Raw genomic sequence first — 19,150 nt, 5'->3', positions numbered from 1 at the left:
AGGAACAATGTCATCAATTTCACTCAGACGTCGTGGAGGAACGCACAAAACCCTTGTAGACATCCGCAGAACTCCTTCCACGATGCTTCTCCATCTCTCCGCCGATCTAGAGAGCGAAAGAGAACGAGACCCCATTCACATGGGCCTTGCCTCTCCGTAGTCCAACATCTTTGCAAAGAAATATTAAAACCCCTGAATGTATACGCACATATAATACGCCTCCTGATCTCTCTGCTGATCTTCTCGCCCATGCTTCAACAGCACGATATCTTTGCATTAGATTCTCTTGTATTTAGACGGGCGACCATGCGACACGTCGCTAATGTGCGTGATAGGTTATGGAAACTGCAGTGGGTACGAGCAGAGTATGTAGAGAGTTGTGTGAGATCATGCATATGATTTTCGGAGTTCTGGGTGTATCGGTTTATGGAGAAAAATGAGCAAAAACGCATGGTGGGACTCATCTTCTTGTTCGGGTTATTCTTATTCTTAATAGCAGGGAGGGCAAGAGCATGTTTACTGATAAGAACCAATCACGTTCAGGTTAGTTTAAGTTCGAAGAAAATTGTTCCAAAAGTCCTAAATCCATTACACTTTTGCCAATTTAGTGCTAAGCCTTCGAATTTTGCCAATTAATTCTTAAACCTTTTCACGCTTCGTCAATTGAGTCCACCTGGGCATTTTTTGCCAAACGTGGACGTTGGCCACATTTTTTAGATTTTCATATATTTTTATTTTAAATTTTCCTTCTTTAGTTTTTCTCCTTTTATTTTTTTATTTTTTCCTTTGCCAGCCTTAGGTGAGAGACACCATGGGCTAGCGAGGGCTGCCCTTCGCCAGATTGGTTGAGGGTGAGGGTTGCCCTCGCAAGGGCTGGCGATTACGGCCCTTGTCCAATCCAGCAAGGGTGGCCCTCGTCTAAGTCCAACGGCCTCAGCTGGTCATCAACAAGGCTCGTCCATGGTCGGAAAAGGGAAAAAGGGACAAAGAAAAAAGAAATGGCAAAAACAAGTAAAAAGTAAAGAAGGAAAAAAAGAAAATTAAATTAATTAATTAATAAAATATTTCGATAAATATTAAAATATTATAACAAATTGCCCACGTGAACGCCAACAATTTTCGACTAAAATTGATTGGATGGACTCAATTGACGAAGCGTTAAAAGTGTTAAAACTGAATTGACAAAATTAAATAATGCGCATGCTTTCTTGTTTTGTTTTTCATGAATTTTTTTTTTGGTCGAATTTTTTCGTGAATTTCAATGTCCTCTATTTTGATATCATATTTCCGAAGTACCGTTCCACTTGGTTATAATTTGAACATGTCATCCCTTGGACACATCCTAAGAAAGTTTACTTTCAAATGGATTGGTTCTTCCAACAGTAGACTATCCATCACCTAACGCACTATCTGCGTTATTCTATATGGCTTCATCTTTGTAATCTACAATTGACCGCACCCTCATTGGGTTTTCAAATTTGGTGGACGAACATGTACATTTGGGAAGTCGCGATTCTAGCTCAAGACCCGAAAAATGGGTACATAAAACCCGTTTATTTTGCAAATCACGAGTGAGTATTTAAATAAACGGGTCGTTTTCGAATTTGAAATGAAATTGTAGCGAATAGCTCGGTTAACTAAACTTGTTACTCAATCTCTGTTCATGTCCTTAGCATTATTGCGATGATATATATATAAATGAAATTTCCTGCTAACTTCTTGAGGACAGATTCCTTGTACTGTTTCCTAATATACGACTTTATGTAAATTAAACAAACGAGGGGAGCATGACAGGAACATGTGGGATGATGCCGAAAATAGTACCACCTGATGGGGACTAAGCAATTAAGCAATAAGCAATGGTTGTTAAATAAAACCGAAAGAAGAACATTAAAGTTTTAATAATCTAGAAAGGACTCGTACGGATTTGACGACACTATTCTTTTTGACACGTGCATCGGCATCGGACAAAGCAATTCTGCCTGCCGGTGTTCCTACCGTGTTCCCACGTACGACACCCATGTTTGATTTTTTTTTTTTGTTTATTTCTTTCGAGCAAATTATTTTATTGCTTGATGTCGGCTAATCACTCTCCATCACCTCCAAAAAAATTAAGAGATCATTCATGAGATGGACTCATTTTGATTACCCTCGCGTGATTGCCTCGGTCGACCAACAATTCCTAAAGAAGAAAAAAAAAAGAGGATCAATCCTTAACCTTTTATATTTGTGATAATTCATCCCTAATTTTTTTATGCTAATTTAGTCCTAAATCTTTTTATATTTATACAAATTCAATATATCTAGCTAACTTTAGCCTGCTAATACTGAGGTGGATGCCTGACAACGCCGACATGGACAATGGTTAATACTTTTCAAAGGGCGGCGCTATTTCCACCCTCATTTTGGCTAAATCACTCATTTTTTCAATTAACATAAAATACCATTTTCTTTCTTCCATTTATTGTTTCTTTTTTTTATCATGCTAACTAATATAAATGCCTTTATTTCTATTTCCTCTCATTTGACAATAAATTGTGCCCAATAAAATATCATCTTATGATGTATCATTTTATCACTTTGCCTAAAAAATTTTGTTAGTTTTAATTTATGGTCTCATTTTTTTTAATTACAAAAGTTATATAACATGTTAGAAACTTTTAGCTATAACTAATTATCAACACACAATTAACTGCCTACTTTTTTTTTTTTTGAAATAGCGGGAGGGAAACTTTGTTTCAAAGTTAAAATTATAAGTCAATCCGATTATCTAGTAGATTTAGACATTTTAAGTGATTTTTTGTAATAAATTTGTAGGTTTATAATGTTAAACATCGTTGAATTGTACTTCTTTTGGAGCTTTTCACATTTTAATCTAAATTGCAAGATGGGGTTAAAAATTTATTTTCATATTCTGCACTTTCAACCTTGAAAAAGATTGTTTAGGGGAAAGTTTTAAGGATATTTTAAAGTTTTGATCCATTTGTTACAAAATTGAATTTACAATCGATATTAATTACTTTATCCGTAACAGGAGTTGTACAACAAAAAGTTTCATGTTTTTTTCTTTCTTTTTAATTTATACATTTATCATTTGTTAATATTTAGATATGGTCAAAATATAAATATATTTGACATTTGATCATGCTTTAACAAATGAACCTTTTATTTTGATCACTTTTTATTTTTCATTTTTTTTATCAAGATCGGCTAAGTAATTAAATTGAATTTTGATATTGGACTTTGAAATATAGTTTCACTCATACTATTTAGACAAAAAGCACTTCACCTTGTGTTCATAAGCTTCCATAAGTACAAATTCCTTGTGAACGAAAATATGAGACCATAAATTAAAATTGACAACATTCTCTAGGAAAAGTAATAAGATTTGGTTAATTGATATCTTCACGGGTGTAAAGAAGCATTTATATCATGAAATTAATGAGAGATGATAGAAATACTGGTAATTTTGTGGATTAGTGTGATAAAAAGGAAACAATAAATTGAAGAGAGAGAGAGAAAAGTGGTATTTTGGTAAGTTAACCGGATGAAAGGAGTGTCTTAACTAAAATATGAGTGAAAATAGTATCGCCATTTTTCAAATTATTTTTTATTTTTTTTATTTTTTTTCTTTCTTCCCTAGCTGGATAACACAAAATGATTTTGGAATTGATGATGGAGGAACGCGTCGTGGGCATCAGCCAGCGCACTCGAGCTGTCAAAAATTATCTGCAGAAAAGGGGAGAAACTGCCCCCGGGAGCGCCGTACCAAATAGAAGCTCACATGCAATAGGAAAGTCAAGCCCCATGCACGGATTGAATTGAATGAATGCCCACGTAAAGCCAACATGAAACTAGGGTTTGACAGTTCGGCCAAAAAAGAAAGAAAGAAAACTAGGGTTTGACAGATGCGGTCATCATCTTATCATTATTCTATACTTTACAGAGAGAGAGAGAGAGAGAGAGAGAGAGAGAGAAGCTACTGGGCTGGGACGCGGTTTTGGGAGGTGCAAAGACAGAGGAGGGACAGCTGGTAATGGCATTGGCGTCAGGAAAGGTTACAATCACGATCCGAGAGAGGCTGCGCGTATTGATTTTTGCGTGTCTATACGTATAGATCAGATAATGCCCACTCTACAATGTTTCTGGCTGGATTCTTTCTCCGCAACATCCTGGAAGCTGCCTGCTGACAGAATTCTATGTCTTCTCTCTCTCTGCAAGTTTCGTGAAAAAAATTGCACGTCTTTTCAGTAGGAGTTCTTTTCTATATGTATCGTTTCTGAGTGAAAACCCTAGTTTTAGTCTGCCCAAAAAATAAAAATAAAAAAAAGCCCTAGTTTTAGCAACAGTGTAGATTACAAATTCCACAATGCCCTGCAACTAGGCGAAAGTCACTCGATCGAGGGACACAAGATTTACAAGGTCGGTTCACACCGAGCTTAAGGACCCGTGATACACAATGTTGTGTGATTTTCTTTGACCAAAGCTAATCTTTAATCGTCGATCAAAAACATAAACATGTGATGGAGATGATTCATCACATCATCTGTGTATCGAAGATTAGTCTCTGAGCTAAACTCTCGTTTGAATTAACGAAATCAAGTCAACTACATTTATGATCATTGATATGTATACCTTACTTATCGAGATCACACTTGAACGTACTTTTGTGCTATGGCTTATTTATTGTTGGATATATAATTCCCCATGCATCAATTAACTTAAACTTTTCGTAAAAAGGTTAGTGTACGTTCCACTTTAATAACTCAATTAGTCATATGCCGTCCAAAAGTCACTATCCATAGTCGATTGGCACATCATCGAGGTCGGGTTGTCCCCATAGTCATACATCGGGTGAGTTTTCGAGGTGGCACACTTTCAGTCTTTACGACTTTCGCAGGGGGATTTTCAAGATATGAAATAATAGTACTAATGATAATCAAGAATCGCACAATCTTACTTATAAACTATGAAGAGATGCTTCACGTTAGTTTTCGGATTTTGGCTATTCATTCAGATTTTAATTCGCCTCTTACTTCTATCTAATTCGTAAAATGGAAGGCTCTTCTATAGAGATTTCGAGAGTTACCTAATGAGGCGGTCTTCCTCGGCATCATAAAATTAAAATTGACAGCCATTTTCGCACTTGCGTTCGTACTTGAAAGGTAACTATAGGCTGCTAGCCAGTTCTGTTCATTGACCAAATGGAATCTACTTGGAACCCCCCCGACTCCTACCTGCTTCGTGTATAAATACTCTCTCTCTCTCTCTAACCTCCATCTGTCTGTCAGCACGAGAAACCAAAACTTAGAAGTTCAACCATCATCCTCACTTCAGTTCGTCGACAATGGTGAAGAGGACTAGCGAGTCCAGGAACCAATCGGAGCCTTCCAAACGGACCTCGCCGTCGTCCACGTCGGCTTGCAGGAAGTACAAGGGCGTGAGGATGAGGAGCTGGGGCTCCTGGGTCTCCGAGATCCGCGCCCCCAACCAGCAGGCGCGGATCTGGCTTGGCTCCTACGCCACGGCCGAAGCCGCCGCTCGGGCCTACGACGCCGCTCTGCTCTGCCTCAAGGGACCTTCGGCGACGTCCGCGCCCCACAGCCTCAACTTCCCTCGCTCCTCTCTCGCCTATCGCTTCCCCGACCACGCCATCCCGATGTCCCCTAAATCCATCCAGCGGGTGGCAGCTGCGGCCGGGGCGGCGGCGGTGGCGGAGGGCGGATCACTTGACTGCACCGCCTCGGGCCCGCAGTCTCCACGCCAGCAGTCCCCGTCGCCTTCGTCATCGTCGCTGGCCTCGTCCCCGTCCCCGTCGCCGCCCTATCACCTGGATGACGACGTCGTCGCCGTCCCTGCAGCCGCGTGGGACGGGGCGGCGGGTATCCTGGACACGTCGTGCAATCTAGAGGGCTTGCTGCAGTCGCCGAGTTTCCTGGGTCCGATGTTCGCCAACGGTGTGTCGTCCGATGATTATTATGAAGAAGCAGGCGATATTCGACTCTGGGACTTTAGCTGATTTTTTTTTTCTAAATCAATTACTAGCGTAAATTCAAGAAAAGAGGAAGATATTTATTTTTTTAGAAAAATAAACAATTTTTTTTTGTTTGTACTGTTCTGGAATCTCCCATGTGATCTGGCGCTGCCCGATCCACGAGGGAGTGTCGATTTCGGACGAAGTCCATGTTCGGGACGCTAATTCATTAATTCATTCATCGGCAAACTAATGGATTCTCTCCACTTCTGCCCTGTCTATTTCTGCCTTTCAATTGTTTTTATATAATAAAAAAAATTAGACTGTTTCCTTTATAATCAAATGAAGGAGATGCTCGGTAGTTGTAAATTGAGATGGCGATTTCGATTTTTTTCCCCTCCTTGGAAAGGAGAAAGGGTGGTGTTTGATATTGTTTAACTGTTTCATTAATACCAAAGTATACACTAAAATTGATTTTACACGATTGACTGATTAAATAAACGTGATAGAATCTGAGCATGTCTTGACCGCTCGGTATACAAGTTGTATATATTTGTTGGTACTCTTGAGGGAAAATTACTTAGAAAGTCCTAAATTTATTGCAATTGTGTCAATTAAGCCCTAAATTTCTTGTATGTGTCAATTCAGTCTTTTCGGCCGACTTTGGCTGGCCGACGCTAACATGGATGTTGAAGTGCTCATGTGGATGTCGGTGCTGACGTGGACAAATTTTAATAATATTTTAATATATTTTTTTTAATTTTATTTTCTTTATTTTGCTTTTTGTTTGTTTTCTTCCCCCCTCCTTCATCTCTAACCCGTCACAGATCCCGAAGAGGGCAAGGTCGGCCGCGCCTGGGCCAAGCCTCGCCACGGTCGCTGGGCGAGCTCGCTGGCAATGAAAAGGCTCGGCCTTGCCCGATCCGAGCGAGGCCGACCTCGACTGCCATGATTGAAGTTTTGGGTTCTAATGGCAAGTTTCTATTCTGAGGAATCTCTCCTCGTCCTTTCAATTTCTATTCTTTTTGGTTGAATCTGTTGTTTGGTTCTTAATTGATGTTGTTGGTGCTGGAGTTGGTGTTTGGTCTTTTGCTCCCATCACGTAAAAATCACCAAATTTGTGCAGCTCGTGAGCGATCATTCCCCAAACTACAACCTCAGAACCCAGAAATTTGAGCAGCCATGGCAGCTGAGCTTGCCTAGCCATGGCGGCGTCACCTCGCCTATCAACCGTAGCGAGGCTCGACCTGGACTAAGTTGGCCTCGCCCTCGCCAGCTATGGTCAGTCGCTAGGATCAGTGATAGGCCAAAGAGGAAGGAGGGGGAAGAAAACAAACAAAAAGGACAATAAAGAAAAGAAAAACAGAAAAAATAAAAATTATTAAAAACTTGTCCACATCCGTGCCGACGTCCACATCAGCACAGTCTGGCCAAAATTGGCAAGAAAGACTACATTGGTACAAATACAAAATGGTTAGAACTGAATTAGCATAAAAAAAAAATTAAGACTGAATTGGCACAATTGCAATAAGTTTAGAATTTTTTTGATAATTTTTCCTACTCTCGATGGTTTAAGACGAAATATGGGGCCAAAAATTACAACGAAAGTGCTGCAATTTGAATTGGTTGGAGTTCACTTCTTTTCATTACTGGCAATTATTAATTTGGGCTCCAAAAAATGAATGATACAGCAAAATATTTCCCTAAAAATGATCACTTGTATTACTTACAAAATGAATGAAAGAAATATATTTTCCTCATCCATGAAAATGGTTAGCCATGAATCATTGAAAAAATACAAGTAATAATTTTTTGAAAATATTATTTTAATTATTCAATTTCTGCTAAACTAAATGAGCTTTGATTTAATTTCATGTTACCACTATGAGTATGAGTGAACAGGCCCGCTAATGTGCAAGAATTTTCCCAGTCTTTGAGTCTAATACTGAAATTCCCTTTGCAGATCGGACTTTCCATGGTTGCATTGCATGGTGCTATCTAAGGAAGCAAATTTTTTGTGGTCCTTATAAGAAAATGCATTGCAATGGTGGTTTTTTTTTTCGGGTTTGATAATGAGGTGTTTGTTTGAGTGAAAAAAATCTCGCAAATTAGTCTAGACTTTCACATGTCTAGTTTACTAAAAATGATCATTAGTCAATCAAAAACAATTTACGATCAAAGAAAATGTGCATGCTTAAAAGTTTCAACAAAAAAATCGTGATAAAGGAAAGTGCTTTTCAAGAAATCATTTTTCAAGAAAAAGTTATCTCCTTTTCAGGTTAGGAAATTCGTTTTCCAATTTTAAGCTTGCACATGTTTTTGGAAAAATTTCAAATAAGGACATGAAGTGTCCTTATTTTCTCAAATAAGGGACTGAAGTGCTCTTATTGTCTCAAAGAAAAGCCTAAGTGCCGTCATTGTTTCATAAAAGGGCTTGGCCGGAGGACATTTTGATCCTTTATTTTATTAATTTTTTTTGCTTTTTTTGTTTTAATTTTAATTTTCCTTTTTCCTCTTCCCTTCCCTAGCCATCACCGGCCTCGGGCGAGGGCAATCCCTAGAGAGAGAGAAGGAGAGGGATGCTAAGTTAAGCCTAAGAAGAGAGTTAGACAGTTTAGGTGGGAAGTCTGAACCGTGATTGATGTAGGCTGAATAGATTCCGCTGGTGGGATTGGCGAGAAAATGTGGAAGACAGCGTTGAATTGGGGGGGGGATGGATTTTGCCAAATCCCTCCTCACCCCACGTCTGCTCTTAGCCGTCTCTCGCTGTTCTCACCGCTGCAAGCCAAGCAGCATCGCATGCAGAGAGTACGAGAGGAGAGGAGAACGAGGGAGACGTACCCAGGCGTTGGGCAACGGTCGCCCGATGCTGGCCCACGCCAGGGCTGAGGAGAGGAGAGGGAAAGGAAAAATAAAAAGAAAAAAAAAATTGAAGGATCAAAATGACGTTTGGGCAAACTCTCTTCTTTGAAACAATAATGGTACTTCGTGTCATTATTTGAAATAAGATCAACTATAAGCCTTTATATGAGAAAATAAGGACATTTAATATCCTTATTTGGAATTTTTCCCATGTTCTTTGACCCCATTCCGTTTTCCGTTGATCTATCATTCTCGAGCAAACCAAACGCGGTAAAGTTTAGAAAACTAATTCGAGGAAAATTCTTTCACTTAAACAGACACATCCTTAGTCTTCACCAAAAAAATAAATAAATGGTTTAGAAAACATTTCCTTAAAAATGGTCATTCTTTTTATTACCGACAATAATTTATGCCTAAATATTTTTTGTGGACCATAAAATAATTTTTTGTTTATTTTTTTTATAAGCGATACGAGCAATCGTTTAAATTTTTCAAATCATTTCATTTTTTCACTAAACAAACAGAACTAACAAATATTCAAACTCAGTGATTAAATAGTCCAAATTCGAGTCGTTCATGAAAGAGCGCTCTTCCTCTTATTGCGGCCCGTGGGCTGATACAATCCCACGGCCACGCAAAACCCGTTCTTCACCGTGGGCTCAATCAATGCTAATTGCACAACCAAAACTGGGCTTACTCATGCGTCATCGGGCACAAACCCAAACAGGAAAATTGTTGGCCCAAATCAGTGGCGGGCCAAGTGACGCGAACTTTTTTCTTGGATCGGAGCCCAACGACATGTGATGGATTAGAGGATTCCTGTCTGATTCGAAAATGCTTGAACTTAGTTAGTTGAATCATGTCTTCCAGCCCCAATCCCTCATGCTGATAATCTGAATCTTAACACTTGGGAGAGTAGAACAACATCTGTGGAAAACCACTCAATGGAAAGGGATTAGCGAGTTTCATTCTGTGGATAGAACATCAACTAAAATAAACTCGTAGACCCGCCTCGTCGTGTCGGTCGGAATGACGCATGTGCGGAAGAACGAGATTGGCGATTCTATTCATCTCGTATTGGTACGTGGAAATTCATTCAAACCCAACTTTACTACATCATACTCGAGCGAGGATAAGATTTTATAATAAGATAAAAAAGCCAAGGTATTTCCATGATAGTCGCAAGCGTTCAACCGCTCCAACTATATTATAAATCTTCTGACGTAAGAGCTAGCATCATAAGTTAATTGACCCATTTGCGATCGTTTAGCAAACCATTCAAGTGGACTTCTATTAGCATGAAAGTTGAAGAAACGCAAACCTTAAGTCCTCCGACCAAATTAATTTCGAAAACAAACGTCGCGTCTTAGTCGTTCATCGACGGGGATTTTAGCACGGGACTATAAGTCATACGGAATATAACGAGGCTTCGCTAATTCAACATTAGAAGGACGACTTGGTGCGTGGAACTAACTAGAGATATTACCTATGCTTATACCAGCAAAAAGGAAAATCTAGAGATAAACATAGATTGAATTTCTTATGCGTGAAAGACGAGGAAAATACCGAAAAAGTTTCAAATCTATTTGCATTGGTGCAAATGCAATCTTAGTCTTAAACCTTTAGCATTTGTGTCAATTTAGTCATCTGCCCAATTTTGATAAGAAACGCTTATGTGGACGCCGACCGTCCTATGTGGCTTGGCTAAACTAACATGAATATTTTTTAATGATGTTTTATGTTTTATTGTTTTTTCTTTTTTTTTAACCCCTTCATTTTGGCCTCCTCGCCCGTGGCCAGAGGGCCATTGCAAGGGCTTTCTGTCCTGCAGGCCAAAATGAATGGGGAAAAAAGAAAGACGAATAAAAAAAATTTTAAATTTGTAAAAAGTTATATGTTAGAGCCAGATGTCTTATGTAGGATGGTCGGCGTCTATGTCAACGATTTTTGGCCAAAATTGGTTGAATAGAGTGACTTGTTACAAATGTAAGAGGTTTATGACTAAATTGATCAAACTGAATAATTTATGAATGAATTGACACAAATGTAATAAGTTTATGACACTTTTTGGTACTTATTCCCTGTGAAAGACTAGTCACATAAATTTGATGCATTACTGTACATTTCAAGTAAATTTAAAGCTAACTATGACCATATGCTTGACATATTCCTTAGTCGTACTAAAGTGTTTTTTGAGTAAACATATAAGCCTTGCAATATAGTAGGCTTTCAAATTTGAAATGTATTGAGGGTATAATTGCGGCCATAAACGTTTTTCATCATTCTGCAGGAGCCTCGGAAGAAAATCCATGGTCAAACATTTTCACCCGAAAACGTAGACCGTTAGGTAGATGCAAACAATTATACGCAATATCGGAATAATGCCACAAAGAGAAGCCCCGGAAGTGGAAAAAACATTACCAAAATTTAGAGGCAAAACGAAACGTTAAATAGGATATGATTACGAACATATCGAAACTCCATTACGACGGGAATCCAGTAACCATCATTGGTAGCTAACATCTAACATGTGCTCGGTACATTTCTTAATCGTACGAGAAGCTTTTGAGTGGAAAATCTCGCACCACGGCAGACGTTCAAATTCGAAATGCATCGAGGGTTTGACCGGACGGGGGCAAGAAGTCAAATCTCCGGTACCCCCTTCAAAACATCAGAAAAGGCAAAACACCACGAAATGTGCGTAGAAAGTCAAAAGCAGAAGATGGGAATTAGGTGACTAACCGGGCCACGACCCGGATCTGACGATTGCTCGATGAAAGAGACTTGGACAGAAAGGGACAAACAGCGAAGGGAAGAGTCAAAGGGCGACCCGAAGTGAGGAGGGGAAGAACGGTCGTCACATCTTATTGAATTTTCAATAGGCCGTCGCCATCGCCGTCGCCGTCGCTCTAGGGTTCGCCGTCGCATTTAGTTCCCTGGTCGGATTAGTCCACCCAACATTTATTTTAGTCCAACCACATAATCGAAAAACACGGACGGAATGCGAAAGAGCTAAGGGAAGAATCAAAGTCTTATGCGGGCGTGCTAGAATTAGACGCGTAGGCATAGCCAAATAGAGGGCGAACGCGAGAAAGAGAAATCGAGACAGAAAAGTTTGTGTCGATTCACCTTTAAATTAGGGATACATCTAGCATATGATTTCATTATAAGTAGCACCTCTCATCTCTCTGTTGCAACTCTCAATCACAAGAGAAAAAGATTATACAAATGTAGCATAGTAGCTATTTATGAGCCCGAGCTCAATTTACCGATAAAATATGAATTCAAGCTATAAAGGTCATCCGGTAGCTCGAGCGCGCCGTCCCCTGCGGCCTCCCGCCTGCTCCTCCGGGTGAGCGGTTCTAGGTTTCGGGTTCCAAATTCCTTACGGGTTTCACTTGAAATCTGGAATTTGGAACATACCCCGTCAAAGCGGGTTCTTCATTTTTTGAAACCTAAAACCTATTTGTCATACTCGGAACCTACCCTACAACAAGATCGGTTCCAGGGTATCCGAAACCTGTCAATTTATTTTATTTTCTTTTATTTTTTCATTTTTAGTTAAGAAAAATGAAAGTGAACACTACAATCGCTACAACCGCTACGAGGAAGTAGAGGTAAGTGGTTTCGGGTTCCATACATGTTACATTTAGAGCGTGAAACCAACTAGTTGAAACAGGCTCCTCATTTTTTGGAATTTGAAACCTAAAAATTTGTTTGGTTTCGGGTTAAACACTCATCATCGGACACCATAGAACATTATAGGATCGTACGAAGATATATACCAAGAAAAATACAAAAATTTATTTCAAGATCTCAAATCCAGGTTCCAGAATCTAGATAGTGAAACTTAGAACTTACTCATTAGAGCAGATTCCTCAATTTTTAAAACCTTGAAACCTACCCTACATATCTTAGAACCTAGAACCGGATCAATCCCTACAAGTTCCGGTTCTAGATTCCCAATTCTACCTTGAAATCATACTCACTTTTTTCGGGGAACGAAACCCCTACGCTTTCCCATCGGTTGGGAATATAAAACCATATTCCAACTGGACGTTGGTAAAAGTCGACTGAAGGCGTTTTCCCATGACCGCCTGAACCATTTGAAAGCGACGTCATTTCTCGATTGATCATTTTAATAAGTTTTTATGATCAGGATAAGTTTATGAATTGATGATGAGATTGACGCTCGGGGAATACAGTGAATAAATGGGCTAATACTAATAGCATATGTCCTTTCTTAACCTCCATTACGTAAAGGGTGATCAAAGATTAGTGGATGCAACCTGACAGGTAGGGTGATAATCGATGTGTTACTGGGCAGTTATTAACTAAGAGCAACACCTTGTTATTTTCCTGGCAGACCAGATCGATGAACGTGCTACATAGGCAAGCCTGGAGAATCTGGATTCCGGACCTTGAAAGCCTGAATTGCAGATTTTTGCTTTAATTGTAAAAAAGACAAATTAGTGAAATAGAAGCCTCTTTTTTCATGCATGAACAAATGAGCATGTTTGATACACAAAGATTGTCGGATCAATTGTCCGATCGGTGTTAAACCTATTGTACACAGATCCCAATTCAGTCTTAACCTTTTCGATTTTGTGGATTTAGTCTTAAACTTCTGCACGAAAATCTTAATGTAGTCCTTCCAACTAATTTTCATCGAAAATTACTTACGCAAGAGTGTGCCACTTAGGGTGGCCGATAATGACTAGACTGTTAGGCCAGCATTTTCCGGTGAAACTTTCGGAGGGACAACGTCGGAAGTTTGTGCAAAAGCTTAGGACTAAATTTGTAAAATTGAAAAGTTTATAATTAAATCGACGCCCATACGATATGATTATGACTGACTCAAGTAATTTTCTCTAAGAATATCCTCTCTTTCCTTTTTGAATTATATTCCAACGTTTTTTTTTTTGGTCATGAATAATGCACCAATTTTTTTATTATATATATGTGTGTGTATTTCCATCTTTCTTTTCTTTTTCTTTTTTTTTGAAAAAGAGAGGAACCATGGGTTTTAGACCTCTAAGCATAATTATGCTCTACTTGGCCAACTGTGGAACAGTAACATCATAGCCTGCCATGATTTACAGTTTTCATTGTAGAAATCAACGCCCACTTTAATAATGGTGTGGTTAAACTGCTAAAGTCAGTCCATTTTGGGTTATCTTATTCAATCTCTCTCTCTCTCTCTCTTGAACAGCAATATTGCTTGTCAGTTTGTGCAATAATGCAGCCATTTTCAAGCTGCTTCACGTGCCATTATCATCCTCGAAACTGAAATAAAGCTATGGAGAGAGCCAGCTAAAGAATGGTTATTTGCAGGTGTATGCGAAAGTGAAAACCAGAAAAAAGGAGCATACCATGTTCAGGAGCTGCTCGCTCGTTAAAGGGTCTACAACTTGACTTTTCCCACCACCAAGTGCCTGCCATGGATGGACCCATTTGTGTAACATTTGCATCAATTCCTTGCAATTATATAGAGCGGGTTTGCTATAACAACGTGTTGGAACTCTTCGAATCGGGTTCGAAATACAGTTTCCAATAAGGTTTTGCCGCGTCATGAAGAACTCTTGAGATCGAGTTCATTTTTCCAATCGTGCCGATCGCGGCTGATGAGTTACTACAGCTCCCTTGTCTTAAAGGTCCGGAAAACTTACTCCAAACGGAATTTTATGTACTTGGCAAAGTGAGAATTTGAACTTGCTTGCTCAAGTCACAAAAGGAACATGTGGAGAAAAGGGCGGGACATTTATGGACGGGAATAAAATTTTCTCCTATTTTTAATGTGCAAAGAACGGTTGTCAAGGAAATGCGCGAGTTGCGTTAAAAAAGAGTCTTTTGCCTCTGGTGAATTGTACAAGAACGAGAGGAACAAATTCAAGTGCATTAAAACCCTGCAGCATCGCCTGGAAGCTTGGGATTCAACGCACATGCTTTGGGGATTTTCCCAGGACATGGTAACTTTCATGCACCTTTTATCAATGAAGTAGAGGCACGAAATGCATAACAGCGTAAAGAGAACATTACATATGTGTATTATCGTACACGATGTTCGGATCGTTCAGGGGCACACCCCACATTTTTGAATCGTCTAATGGCAAGATAATACCAGCCATGTACATCAAATTTTATGCATTAGTCACTCTTCTAGAAAATGACAACCGAAATGGTACTTTCATCATTTATATTATTCTTTATGATGCTACATAAATCATTCTATATGTTATCTCGGTTACATTCGCGAGGCATGTGAGCCGACATCATTTAATGAAACGAGTATAAAATCGACAGGTAGAAATGTCAATTGTCTATTCTTATAAAAAATAGAACAATCACAATTCCGTGTATATCTAAACCTTTTAATGAAGGGTTTTTAACTTAGATTAGCGTAGCCCCCCATCCACCAAGCCTCACACTCTTAAAAATTGAAAAACCACATTGGAATTAGGATTCGGTCAAAAGCAATCGATGACAATCCATCCCATGGCACATGTGGGTTCAGAAACCTAAACAATCTCAACAGACAGAACAAAAATGCATGGTGGGGGGGGAGTGGTTGGGTTTTGAAGCAGAGGGAAAGTTTGAATCTTTGGGTATTTAGGAAAAGAAGGAAGAATCTCTCACAGGTTTTAAAGCTAGAAACAAAGAGCAACTTGCTTTTTATGGGGCGATTTTAATATGTGGTTAGAGTAGTAGATCTCTGTCTTCTCTCTCTCTCTCTCTCTCTCTACATAGAGCTTTGCATGAAAAGGAGTAGAAAAGAGTTTTGGTTTTTTCACCATAGACAAAAGAAAGTTAGAACCCTACAACCATCACCACCACCACCACCACCACCAACAATCATGTGCTGCCGCTGCCTGCATGATTTAGAAAAACTCCCAATGCCCAAACACTATCTTACAACAAGTAGCAGGAAGGCACATGACTCACATTACCCATTTTCTCTTTTTTATTTTTTTGTTTTTAATGAGGGAGATTGATCTAGAAAGCAAATCAAGACTTGGGTTGAGATTCTTCATCGTTCCAATCTGAATCCCTCTCTGATTTGTCCGCTTTCTTTGAATTCGAAATTGCAAAAGATGAGCCGGCCTACATGCACCTCGAGGCAGCGTGCTTGGATTGGAAAAACCTAATCTTCCGTTAGGAATCTTTGGACATCTCTCAATAGTTTATTGGGAGATTGGACAGAGTTGTTATGCCAGATCCACCATGCTTGTTCAATGTCGATATTCTTGTCACATGGAAGGGCAATGAGTGGATCTACGAGCCCTTTTTGCTCCATAAAGAGCCTTCCTTTGGGGCTCTTCTCCGATTTCCAGCAGTGGGTAGGTTGGAGCAAGAAGCAAAATAATGGGAGATAAGATTTCCCAGGTCTTTTGTTTTTCTGTCGAAGATGATGGTGAAAAGAGACAAGTTGGGATCAAGCCCATGAGCTCATTATTGCAACAGAACATAATAATGGGGCATCCTGAGTCAACCCCACAAGAATAGATCATCAATCCCTTTGAAGAGAAGGAACATAGATTTAAAAAAAGTTGTTCAAAATGAAAAGAAAAAATTCCTCATTTCATTGATACACATCGCTTATGTACAAGTTACATTCTGTGATCAATGGAAAAAAGAGGAGATCTCAACCTCCGAGGAGCTTGTGCTCGCCGGGGTGACAGACTTCCGTGATCATAAGGATTAGTGAAATATACACTGGCAGCCAAAACCTAAAAAGCCACTCCCTCTCAGTCAAGCTTCTATGTCACAAAACTTGCCGTCCATCTGGTTCTGAACAGCTTTCACGGCGGCCACTCTAGCAGCAGTCGCAGCTCTACTCGCGGCCAAAACGGCCTTGTTCACCTGTTCGTCCACTCGGCGAAGGTGAATTGCATTTTCAGCTGCCTTTCTCGCAGCCTGCATTTAGAAGGCAAGAAAGCGAGTCAAACATCTACGCTATTGGGAATTAACAAAACATGAATGTGACAACAGAATACTAAAAGATATAGGATCTCTTTACGTCTGTTGCCAAAAGGCAAAAAGAAAGAAATTTCGACGAAGCTCATCTGTTTCAGTATTCATCAGCTCACATAACTGACGACCTATCTTGCCATAATTTCACATGGAACTAGTAAACGGTGTTGCACAGAGATAACGACTGAAAGCTGAAGTACCTGAATTGCTCGAAGAACTGGGTCAGTCAGTGGGGGTAAAGGGCTCTTGAGGGAACCGGAGTCCCATTCACCGCATTTTGAATCAGCATTTCGGAAAGTGTACATTCCATAACCTTGCTTGGAACCTTCATGCCAAGAACCCTCGTAGCAGTGGCCATTGGCAAAATGGTAGACACCGAATCCATGAATTTTATCGCCGAAATATTCTCCAGCATATTTGTCTCCATTCCTATAACAACAGCAAATCATCGACACAGGACAAACCAGGGCATAAGCACCAGAGCAGAAGATACTGTAGAAACACTAATTAGCCCAATAGTTATGGTCTTTACACTCATCAGATCTTCTAAGTCGAAAAATAAACACAACACCCAGCATTGTGTGTAGATCATCAACCAGAGCACATGATGATGGACGTCCACTCTTCTATAATCTTGAGAAATCATATCCAAAATCGTGGAGGACACAAATATTCTAAGGTAGAATACATTGAATGGAAACTCCAGATTTGGACATTACAACATAAAAAACGATCACCAACTTCCCGATCACAAGAAAACCCATCTACTTCGCTCAAGACAGCAAATTAAACACAGGCAGAAATCAAAATTTAATGTCCAATCTCTACGATCGAAGGAGACTGAGCCCAACAAGAAATCAGCACGATCACACCAAATCATAGGCAAGAAGACATATGTACAACAGGGAAGGAAGTCTTCACCTGAAATAGTAACACCCAAGTCCATGCTTGACCCCACACCTGAATTCCCCAACATAGCAGCTCCCATCAGCGCAACTCTGCACCCCAACCCCATGGCTCTGCCCAGTACACCACTCTCCGGCGTACGAATCCCCCGTGTAGAACCTATACACGCCGAAACCGTGCCTCAGCCCGTTCCGATACTGCCCGCGGTACCGGCTACCGCGAGCCCAGCTCTCGATCCCGTACCCGTCGTACTTGCCGTCGATCCAATCCCCTTCGTATCTCCCGTTGACGAAGTAATTGTACACACCACTCCCATTGCACCTCCCCTTGTGGAACTCGCCCTCGTAGTAATCCCCATTGCTGTAGAACTCAACTCCCTCGCGGATTATCTTCTTCTTCTCCTCCTTCATCGCGGCCTTGGCGTCGCCCGCGCTCGAGTCGCCGCCGATGAACCACTGCACACCCCTGGCGTTGCCCCGCGCGAAGCCTAGCCTCTTGGCGTTGAGGCTGTACAGGTGCTTAATCGTCGACAGGTTGCGGTCGATCAGGGGCTTGTTCCTGGAGACGAAGAAGAGCGCGACGGCGACGAAGATGAGGGCCAGGAGGAGATTCTCTGAGGCAGTCGTCGTCGGGGCCGCGTCCCTCCTGGAATTGAAGAAGCAGAAGAAGAAGACGGTGGACAAGGCCAGGGAGGCCACGGCGAGGGCCGACCGGAACCGGCTCGATCCGGTCGGACCGGGCCGGCGGGGGTGCCGCCTCCTGGACTTCTCTTCCTCGACGGAGTCACGCTGCTGCGGCTGGTGCTGATAGTGAGAAGGGAGCAAGTCGTCCTCGGCGATGGAGGAAAGGCTGTGGATGGAGGAGCGGACGGTCGGGGAGGAACGGAGGAGCGACGACTTGGATCTGGTGAGCATCGCCGACGACTGGCCCTTCTGTCCCTCCATTGCGGAGCTCGCGAGCTAAATCCAATTCGATCCCAGCAGTTGTTGGGGCCGGACTCGATCTCGGTACTTTCGGGTTTGTGTTTCGGTGGTTGTGGGGGTGTTTCTTGTCAGTGCCGCCGGTAGCGAGAGATTCTGATGAGGAGGACCGCGGGGCTCGACAACGACGCCGGAGACATCATCGCCGGAGGGGTGGTTTGGGGCGTCGTGTGGGGTGCGCAGGATAAGCAGAGAGAGAGAAGGAGAGAGGAGTGACTTGGAAGATAAGTGTGGTGTAGTTCGCTACTGTGGAGAGGCCGTATAACTAAAAATGTTGCTGCGTTTAGAGAGAGAGAGGGGCTTTGAATTTTGGACCTGGTTAGGAGAGAGAATTTATGGGGGAGGGGGGCGAGGCAGGGAAGTTTGATGTGGGCCGTCCGATGGGATTGGGAGATCCAACGGTTTGGATGTATGAGGGGCGTCGCGAGCCGTCGGATGCGAATGGGTCCCGGGGAGA

The 19,150-nt window shown here is 41.1% G+C and overlaps 2 protein-coding genes across 3 annotated transcripts; one reads left to right on the top strand and one right to left on the bottom strand.

Annotated features, from left to right (window-relative positions):
- The first annotated feature begins 5,261 nt into the window (after positions 1-5,261).
- On the top strand, positions 5,262-6,224 carry LOC115738491 (ethylene-responsive transcription factor ERF014-like). Of its 2 annotated transcripts, none has more exons than XM_030671117.2 (2): positions 5,262-6,019; positions 6,099-6,224. In XM_030671117.2, exon 1 carries the CDS (start codon positions 5,348-5,350, stop codon positions 6,017-6,019), a length of 672 nt encoding a protein of 223 aa, XP_030526977.1. In that variant the 5' UTR covers positions 5,262-5,347; the 3' UTR covers positions 6,099-6,224. The 2 variants fall into 2 exon arrangements, with proteins under 2 accessions (XP_030526977.1, XP_030526970.1); XM_030671110.2 differs by having other exon boundaries at positions 5,262-6,030; positions 6,110-6,224.
- A 10,169-nt stretch (positions 6,225-16,393) lies between these two features.
- LOC115738616 (radial spoke head 10 homolog B) lies at positions 16,394-18,974 on the bottom strand. Its single transcript, XM_030671288.2, has 3 exons — positions 17,729-18,974; positions 17,008-17,236; positions 16,394-16,750 (listed from the first exon to the last, which is right to left on the bottom strand). Exons 1-3 carry the CDS (start codon positions 18,655-18,657, stop codon positions 16,586-16,588), a joined length of 1,323 nt encoding a protein of 440 aa, XP_030527148.1. The 5' UTR covers positions 18,658-18,974; the 3' UTR covers positions 16,394-16,585.
- Positions 18,975-19,150: the final 176 nt, after the last annotated feature.

This window comes from Rhodamnia argentea, chromosome 2 (assembly GCF_020921035.1).
Source record: "Rhodamnia argentea isolate NSW1041297 chromosome 2, ASM2092103v1, whole genome shotgun sequence".
NCBI lineage: Eukaryota > Viridiplantae > Streptophyta > Magnoliopsida > Myrtales > Myrtaceae > Rhodamnia > Rhodamnia argentea.
The sequence above is the reverse complement of the archived record's forward strand: the minus strand, read 5'-3'. Positions and strand labels throughout refer to the sequence as shown.

Excerpts from the sequence above, each read along its gene's own strand:
- LOC115738491 (XM_030671117.2), top strand. The coding sequence starts at position 5,348 with ATGGTGAAGAGGACTAGCGAGTCCAGGAACCAATCGGAGCCTTCCAAA.
- LOC115738616 (XM_030671288.2), bottom strand. The coding sequence starts at position 18,657 with ATGGAGGGACAGAAGGGCCAGTCGTCGGCGATGCTCACCAGATCCAAG. Across the intron at positions 17,237-17,728 it reads CTTGGGTGTTACTATTTCAG|GAATGGAGACAAATATGCTG; the intron begins GTGAAGACTTCC and ends CTGTTGTTATAG. Across the intron at positions 16,751-17,007 it reads CAGTTCTTCGAGCAATTCAG|GCTGCGAGAAAGGCAGCTGA; the intron begins GTACTTCAGCTT and ends TTCTAAATGCAG.